At 39.9% G+C, this 9849-nt stretch overlaps 1 protein-coding gene across 22 annotated transcripts in view; it reads right to left on the bottom strand.

The window, feature by feature from the left end:
- Positions 1 to 6397: 6397 nt before the first annotated feature.
- CREM (cAMP responsive element modulator) overlaps positions 6398 to 9849 on the bottom strand; it is a 65142-nt gene continuing 61690 nt past the window's right edge. For 14 of the 22 annotated variants that reach the window (XM_036920223.2, XM_036920229.2, XM_036920227.2 and 11 more), the window contains one exon: positions 6897 to 7528. In XM_036920223.2, coding sequence (XP_036776118.1) covers positions 7384 to 7528 — 145 coding nt within the window. In that variant the 3' untranslated portion in view covers positions 6897 to 7383. The other 8 variants (XM_036920224.2, XM_036920230.2, XM_036920228.2 and 5 more) reach the window with 3 other exon arrangements.

The following is a 9849-nucleotide window of genomic DNA, read 5'->3' as shown; positions in this document are numbered from 1 at the left end:
AAGAAATAAAAAATCCATTGTGAAGTCAGGCCTGACACTGGTCTGCCACAAGCCAGTGCTTCCCAGAGCTCACTGAACACTGAAAGCAAGGCCTATCATAAGCCTTGTTAGGAGCCGTTTGTTGTAGAAACTCTTGTACCATCTGTCAAATATCCTTCACGACTCAGTAGGCCACTAGGGACCAGGGAGGTTTCCTGTGTCTCCCCATTGTTTCAAGGAGATCAGTTGGAGTTTTGCACTGTGAGTAACAGGGTTTCCATCCATTCAGACCACAAGGGCAAATGCCTTCTCAGAAAGCTATGCTTTCACCAAAGCACCAAAGGTTGAAAATTCAGTTTACAGAAAAGTGGAAGCACCATGGTAACATAAAGGTCACTGCAGTAGCTAAGAGGTCTAAGTATTTCTATCTCTCCATTGACAACAACTATCAATTTTTAAGTAAATCAACCTGAAATTTGGCTTCCTTGTCCATAGATTAAATTATACCTTTGTGACCTCATTTAGCATACGGATTGTTTCTATTTCAGTGTGCAACTGTAGCTTTGCCATTCCAACAGCTAGTACTTAAACTGTAGAGCCATTTTCTGCTGATTAGTATCAGGGACTTTAAAAACCAGAAAAAAATAAATGCTTTTGTTCTTTAGAACAGGAAAGGTTTGGGAATTCCTATATCTAACCACTGGCACCACAGAACTATCTTCCAGCAGCCACCGTCTGCTTTGCCAGCTTGGGCTTCTTGGGCCCTAGGTGAGAGTTTCAGGACAGAGGTATGGAGCTCTTCCTGGGTTCTGCTCTCGGTCCTGAGCTCTACAGCGGTGTGGCCTGGGGCACATTACTAGACCCCTCCAGGCCTATTTCCTCATCTGCAAAACAGGGATGATAATAAAAGCACCAGCATTGTTGGGTTGTTCTGAGAATTTGATGTGATAGCCCATACGGCACACCGTTTGGTGCCTACTGTGGCATGAGCACTCAGCAAAGGGCAGCAGTTATTTCTGATCACCACTTGCATGGCTGTTGTATCCACATACGCAGTCTGTGGAAGCACTGGTATAGTCACAGTGCAGCCAGAACCCCCACCTGCCCCGTCTGGACTTACTCCCACTTGCTGACATGAATGACGGTGCTGACTCCGTCTCTTTCTAGAAACGCCACATCACACAGCCCTGTAGGTGGGACAGCAATTTAAAGGAACAGGTGCCATGATCAAGGAATTAAAGGTCTCTAATTCACAAAGAGACTGCTAACAGAGGTTACCTCTCAGGAGGGCCACTGGGTGGCTTGGAGTCAGGGAACGGGAGACTGGCTTCTCAGTGTACACCTTTGTATCTTTTGGATTTTGAAACTAAGGTACGTCTTACCTATATTAAAAAGATATTTTTTAACAGTTAATTTTTGAAAAGTAAAAAGACAACTTGCATCCTCTGGAGCATCTGCATGTCTCTGGGAGGCACCCCCAAAGCAGAAAGGTGTGGCACTCCCCAAACCCTGGGAGGACAGAGAGGGAGAGAAGGCACATCTTTTGGTTCCGAATTATTCAGGTTATGGCTAGTTTCTGCACAAGGGAATGAAAGGAGTTCCAGGTGTAGATTTGGAGAACTTTATCTCCAACTCTGATCTACTGCCCAGGGAAGGAAAACCTGTTTAAAAGAACAGAGCAAATGAAGCGTGTGTGGGTGTGTGTGCCTGCATGTGTGTGCAGACCAAATAATGCATGCTTGCTCAGCCTTTCCATGCTGTTTTTCCAAATATTTTTAAAATGAATAAAACTGAAAAGATCTGACATTTTCTTGAAAATTAGGGCTGGCTTAGAAATAACAAGGGCTGCATTTTGTTTGTGCAAGTACAATCTAGTATAACAAAGCACTGGGTCATTTTTTTTTCATTCATCACTTTCTATCCCTGACAGAATTATGTTTGTGTGTGTGAAGAGAAATAGCTTAAATCTTGGTATAAGTAAGCTATCACACAGTACTTTAATGGCAAAATGGATCTTTGAAGAACAAACAATACCATGTTAAAAATGCTTTATGCTATTTTTCAATGAACTTGAACAAATAGTTCTAAAATTCATGTGGAACCACAAAAGACCCCAAATAGCCAAAGCAATACTGAGCAAGAACAACAAAGCAGGGGGTGTTATGCTCCCTGACTTCAAGATCTACTACAAAGGTACAGTAATCAAGACAATTGGGTCCTGGCACATGAACAGAGCCATGGACCAGTGGAACAGACTAGAGAGCCCAGATATAAACCCAAGCATAAATGGTTAATTAATATATGATACAGGAGCTATGGATATGGATATACAGTGGGGAAAAGACAGCCTCTTCAACAACTGGTGCTGGGAAAACTGGGCAACTACATGTAAGAGAATGAAACTGGATTACTGTCTAACTCCATAAACAAAAGTAAACTGAAAAGGGATCAAAAACCTGAAGTCATGGAACCATAAAATTCTTAGAAGAAAAATAGGCAAAAACCTCTTGAATATAAACATGAGCAATTTTTTCCTGGACACATCTCCTTGGGCAAGGGAAACAAAATAAAAAATGAATAGTGGGACTACATCAAACTAAAAAACTGCTGAACATTAAAGGACACCATCAGAAGAACAAAAAGGCCTCCTACAGTATGGTAGAATATATTCGTGAACAACTCATCTCATAAGAGGTTAACATCCAAAATATATAAAGAACTCACATGCCTCAACACCTAAAAAACAAATAACACGATTAAAATGGGCAGAGGACTGAACACACACTTCTCCAAAGAAGAAATACAAATGGCCAACAGGCACTTGAAAAGATGCTCCACATGGCTAATTATCAGGGAAATGCAAATTAAAACCACAGTGAGATATCACCTCATACCAGTTAGGATGGCCAACATCCAAAAGACAAGAAATAACAAATGCTGGTGAGGATGCAGAGAAAGGGGAACCCTCCTACACTGCTGGTGGGAATGTAAATTAGTGTGACTGCTGTGAAAAGCAATATGGAGGTTCCTCAAAAACCTAAAAATAGAAATACCATTTGACTCAGGAATTCCACTCCTAGGAATTTACCCAAAGGAAACAAAATCTCTGATTTGAAAAGACATATACACCCCTGTGTTTATTGCTGCATTATTTGCAATAGCTAAGATATGGAAGTAACTTAAGTGTCCATCAACAGATGAATGCATAGAAGAGGTGGTACATATATACAATGGAATATTATTCAGCCATAAAAAAAATTCTGCAACAATATGGATGGATCCAGAGGGCATTATGGTCAGTGAAATAAGCCAGGTGGGGAAAGACAAATACCATATGATTTCACTTGTTTGTGGAATATTAAAAACAAAGCAGAATAGAATGAACAAAACAGCAGGGGACTCACAGACACTGAGAAGGGACTAATGGTTACCACGAAGGAGTGGTTGCATTGGGTAGGTGGGGAGGCTGAGGCGGATAAAGGGACACAAACATTCTCAATCATAAGTTGGTCACTGGGATAGTAGAATAGCACGGAGAATATAGTCAATGATTTTGTAACATCTTATTATGTTGACAGATGTAACTGCCGTAAAGGGGGCAAGGATTTAATGTGGGTAACTGTTGAACCACTGTGTTGTATATTAAAAACCAATGTATAGAAATAACATTTTAATAAAAAATTTTTTAATTAAAAAAAGCTGCAAAAAAATGCTTTATGCTAAAGATACATTTGGAATTCTGAAATGTCTGAATATGAAATGTACTTACTTATGAGAAATTGGATTTATACAGAAATAAGCTCTACACAAAGCAGAAAGGTTAAATATACCACGCTTGAGTAGTTCAGCAACAGGCCTGTGTCTTTAGGATGACCTTAGGAAAAGTGGGGAGCATTTAAGCTTCTGGAACCCTTGGTACCAGACGGTAACAGGGAAGTCTGACACACGTCCAAATGGCTTAGTTGTCTCTGGTTGTGGACTAGAAAGATCAGTGTGTTGGTCTCACAAGTGCCCATCTTTTTTAAAGGTGTGCTTTCATACCTGGGAGACATCCTGAGTAGACCTGAGAAGAGGACATAAAGAAAACTGAGGAGACATGCAGTGTTCTCAGCTTCAGGCAAGCCAAGTGCTCAAACCATTTAAATTATGGAAGTTCATTTCCTTTATCTTCCCAATTCAAATGATGTGATGTTATGAACTACCTACTTAAATCTGACACATTGGTGTAATCCCAATGATCCGGGTTCAGTCATTTCTATATCTAAAAGTCCAGATTCTGAAACTTTTAGGATTAATAAGACAAATGCAGTGTTTTTCTCTGCAACACTGTTGCATGAGATGTGCAATATTTGCTGCTCACTCTTTTCTGTGACAGAATGGCAGCAGTATCTGTTTAAGGCTGAATGGAAAGCTATCAAACTGTGCTAGTTTAGGAGAAAAAGCTTGGTTTCAGAGACAAATAAGAGTAAGAATGAGGAGTACCCATGTGCCTTTGCGAGCTTCCAGCACTACCATTTTATTTACCATTGATAGCCAGATCCTTCCAGAAGCCTGGAACCCTCCCAGCCCCAGTGAATCTCAGTCTTCACTTGTAAGGCACAACTTTTAATTCCTCTCCCTGACCGGGCCTTGCTAGGGAAGGAGCTGATGATAAAAATCTAGCTGGTGAGACTCAAGAGGGAATCTGCTGCTGATGGAGATTCAATCAGTGCAAGTTCTCCTTGCTTATAAAACAGGATAAAAGAGAGCTGCCTGCTGCCTCTTTGTGCCTGTAGCTGTGGGAGCAATGTTAGGATCAGGAGAACCAGCCTAAACAGGAAGCAAAATGGGTAGCGAGATTCTGGTCATGATGCCATTGTTAAGTCACTCGATAAAGCAACCCTGGGATTTCCTACCTGTGGACTTCTTGTTTCGTAAGATAATAAAAATTTCCTGACTATTTAAACTTTTGCTGGGGGGGAACCACTATTGGTGGCTCTCAGTAATCAAATGCAATCTTCTTTCTCTGAAATAACCTAGTCTGTTTGATAGAGTGGAGCGCATGCATGCACACACACACATGCTCACTCACTCTGTCTGTCTGTCTGTCTCTCTCTCTCTCTCCCCTTTTTAAACTAAACTCATACGTGAGTCTAACTTCATGGGCCATCTCACAAATCCATGCTCCCTGGAGTAGGGGCGCCTGCTCTGTACTCCTGTCTGGCACACCCTCCTCCCCAGCACTTACTTCAAAGCCCAGTGCAAAACCTGTCTCCCATGGCATTACTTCTCATTTAATCCCTGCCTACATTTTCCTCTAATCCTAACAATGCATTTACTGCCTCCAACTTTTTTATATCTCGTCTGTGGATCTGTGAGCCTCCCACTCAGTGCCACTCTGGCAGCACACTTATCTCATGGACAGGGAATGAGTGAATGATTACCAACTACCGTTTTCCTTCCCCGGAAACTTGGGGTTCTCCCTTCCTCTTTTCTTCCTTGCCCTTTTTCCTCATCTTACTTCTCTGTAGAAGACAAGCCAGAAATTGAGATAAAAGAAATTCAGAGCTCAGACTGAGGGAATAACATGTATTTCTAAGGAAAGTCAAAAATGTCATGCCCTACTTATGGGAGTTACAGTTAAGTAACAGAATCCTGCTGGTGAGGGGCAGCAGGTAGATGCTACACAAATGCCTCCCTGCTTTTGTGCCTCGCTGTACACATGGACCAGTTCATCTACTGAAACTGAGGGATAGCACCTTTGACAAACTGGAAGTCTAGCAAGTACAGCAGTCTAGCACTTGGTATACACTCAACAAATGTCTCATGAGTGAATGAGAGATGACACAGCATATTATGGTTAGGGCTTTGGGCTTATACCTTGAAATGTTGTAGTATAAAAACAGAAATGTGGGTACTAGTCATAACACTGCTGTCTTGCTGTAATGAACTTCCTCTGTATGTGCTGACATAAAAATAATGGATCTAATGTAGACTTCAAGCTGTTTCAAAATGGAAAATAAACTCTTGGAGTTATTTTTATTTTTACTTACAAACTCCTACAGCTAGCTGTTAGCTAAAACTCAAAACAGAGGGCCATGAGCAGGAGCTTTCCAGACCATGTGTGCAAAGGTCCACTCCACCACACAAGCCAAATTCCTAATAGCCACTCATCTGTGTTAAAAGCTCTGAGGCTTTCCTTCTGCTGAGATGGCAGAAAGAGCGTTTGCAGCAATCACGACCTGGTGTAGAATCGCCCTGCAGAGGTATACAGTACAGTTCTAATGACTTGTATCTTGCTCCAGATATTAAAAATTTGTTGTAACTTTCACTAATATCAAACTGATGCTAAGAACTACTGCAAGATCTTTTTATATTACACAATAGAGTAAAATCTGTAGTAAGTGTTCAGATAGTTAAATGAGCAACAAACACTACACAGTGTAACCAACATGGTTCTATTAAAAACTCTCAACTGTGGCATTCAAGGACAGCAATACAATCTTTTCTTCACAAAGCAACTGAGTAATATAAAAGTCTGCAAATGGCATAAATTAATTTATAGGCTATTATTTTCATAGAGGCATGTCATTGCATTCTTTCAGTTATTTCCTGAGGTATGTTTTTGTGGTTTGCTTTTATCGTACTGCTGGATGCATCACCTTTGATCATCCTTTCCTAAAATGATTTTTAAAGACCTGCAAAAAAATTTATTGTATAGGACACTATTCACAACAGAGGTTGGGAACTGCAAGTATGCGACATTGGAACAAGTCTTACAAAATACTGCATTTTAAGAATTTGTTACCTACATTTTTTTACAGCTTGTCTCTCTTAAAAAACTGAAGTTACAGCTAAGAGTTAACTATGTACAGTGAAGCATTTTAGGAATGTTAGAGATTAGAGAATACGATGAATGATACAAAAGAAAAAAGTCATGATTCTTGGTGGCTATATAATTGTATTGCCTTCAAAGCAACTGACATATTGCAATCAGTTCATTGTTAAATATTTCTACTAATCTGTTTTGGGAGAGCAAATGTTTTTCAAGGTTTCCAGTTCCTCTATAAGCTTCTTGTTTTGAACCTCCAGCACTGCAACTCGGCCCTCCAGACATTTTACATATTCTTTCTTTCGACGTCGACATTCTTTAGCAGCTTCCCTGAAAAAAAGTAGAAGCAAAAGGGCAAACAGAACATGTTTTGCATGCTATTCACAGAGCCTGAAGTAAGCTTGGTAAATTTAATCATGGTTGCATTCCAAATCTTGGAACAACATTCCCAAATCAACTTCAAACACTAAGCCAAGCTGGATTCTTAAGGGTCACAAGTGTCCCTTCCACAAGTCCACATGGCAATTAGTAGAACTGCTCCATCTCCTGCCTTGATTAGAGTTCATAGTAAACAAGGTCCAAGTCAAAGACAGTTACTCTGCTTTATGACAATAAAGATCTTTGAGGGCCTTGAGTTCCTCAATGAGAGTCTTGTTTTGGTTTTCAAGCACAGCCACACGATTTTCAAGACATTTGACATATTCTTTCTTCTTTCTGCGACATTCCCGGGCAGCTTCCCTGGAACCAACACAAGGCTGATGACTACAGGAATGGCCTGCCAGGACAATCCAGAGCGGCTCAAGGGACTTCTGCTCCCCAGACTCAAAGCCAGTCAGTCCTAGGTAAGGTTTGTACAAAGGCACACAACAAAGGTAACCAAGCACATGACTTTTACTCTAAGACAACAGGAACAACCTGAGAGCACAATCCATTCACCCAGTATTTGTCCTAAACGGTATTTCCTTAGGGCACATTTTCCATGATAACAATGACCAGAATGGCTGACAGTAACCTAAAACAGTAAGACCACATCAGCAAGTAGAATTTCTACAAAAACACTTTCAGATCCATTCAATTCTCTTAATTATTTTGTCCACCAGGGACAAGACTCCATCACAATGAGTTAATTTTATTTGATAAAAAAATATTAGAAAAATTAAACCTCAGAAAGTTTAAATGTCAATATTGGAGATTTTAATTCTTTAAGGTTAAATCTCAGTAAAACAAATAAGATCATCATGACTGCAAGAAACAGTTTATTGGTTAGAAAACAACATGGATAAAATAATAATGAACAAATCATGTACATTTTCATAAACCAAAGTGAAATGGACACTGCTTCTGAAGACTGAAGGGAGGAAGAGTACACAAGTACTCAGTGACCTAGGCAGTGTGAAGCCGGGGCGTGAGAGCTACCGCAAGCGTTATGAGAATGACTGTCTCCTGACAGCTGAGTGTCTCAAGCGTAGCTCCGGCCTGGTCTCCAGTCACCAGTTTACCCATCAGGCTCCAGAATCCTGAAGTGCCGCAGGCATATGCCCGAAGGGAAGAACAGACCAGCAGCCAAAGCAGCAAACACAACAAACAGAGGAGCTATCATTTCATGCATAATAGCACGAAAAAAACAACGAATACAGCCAGCATTGTCTCTCTCCCTCCTGTTTTTCAGAGTGGGAGAGGGTGGCAACTCTATCATTTAACTCCTCTATAGAACATAGCCTCCGAAAACAGCTTTATTTTGGAGTATTCACTTGAGAAGAACTGCCTTAGAGGTACATTCACAATAAAAAAGCCTGCACTGAAACAGTTTAGATACATACTAACAAAAGTTATGTTACATCTCTAAACACCAGTTACTGTAACGCCAATTAGCAACATGCAATTCTGAACTAGGAGTGAAATGTACAACAAATTGAGCCAACTGTTTTATTTTTAGGATAGTTGACTCTAACAAGTGGTTATCTGTGTTTTCTCTGTGGGAAGCAAAAGTCAGCAGAAAAGAGACCCTGAAATCCCAATGAACTGCAGGAAAAGATCAACCCTTACTTCCTACCTAAGAACAATGTGCTCACCCTGTGAACTCACAAAGTTCTCAGACTTCTCAACTGGTTAACAAAACAATGAAAAATGTAAAAGTGAATGGAATCTGATAAATACAGATTAATCCAAATGATGCACAGGGAAAATCTAAGAATAAATCCAAGCATACATATAAATTTGCTAGTTTGGGAACACAGTTCAACTCTCTTCTACAAAGGAACTAAAATCCATTTTTGAATACCAAGATTTTCATTACTAAATTATATAATCTAGATCTGGAATGAAGACAGTCATTTTAAAAAACCAGTTACCATTAAATAAAAATTTAAGTATCTAGTAGCAGTTTTGTAGGATGTTTCATTAAAAAAATTTTATTTAACAAGGTGTGCTCTTTATTATAAATATCATACATCATATTTTATGTGTGTGCATGCACGGGTTATCAGAGTCACAATGTTCCAAGCTTTAAAGATCACACCAGTAGATGGTACATGCCTAGGTACTCCTCAGCTATGGAAAACACCTGCTTCTTCTATTAATAGCTCAGTTTTCAGGCCTTGCATTTGTCTAGATATATCCTCAACATGCAGGGGAAATACATGCCAAAGAGGAAAAGTGGACAAGGCTGTAAAGATATAAAAACTGCCTGGATTGGCAGAAATATAATTAGGAGTTTATTATAAATGCCAGCCAAAACACAAGAAGAGAGGACATCTTTAAGAGGTCTTTCGTGTTATTAAGTAAACCCTACATACTTTCCATGCAGTTAAATCTGAGGCTTACACCAAGGTCTTTTTGAGGTGACTCTGGCATTAGTACAGTGGTTAGGCTCTGGAATAAAGGCTGCCTGGATTACATACCCAGGTTCTGTCCAGTTTGGGCTATGTGATCTTAACCAACTTAGTATTTAACCTCTCAGAACCTCAGTTCCTCATCTACAAATAAAGATAACCAAACCTATTCTCATGTGAAAGTTAGGTGAGAATTAAACAGTAGAAATGAAGCATTTAAATGTGTAT

The sequence above is a fragment of the Manis pentadactyla genome, chromosome 3, assembly GCF_030020395.1.
Source record: "Manis pentadactyla isolate mManPen7 chromosome 3, mManPen7.hap1, whole genome shotgun sequence".
NCBI lineage: Eukaryota > Metazoa > Chordata > Mammalia > Pholidota > Manidae > Manis > Manis pentadactyla.
Note: the sequence above shows the minus strand (reverse complement) of the source record. Positions and strands in the feature narration are given on the sequence as shown.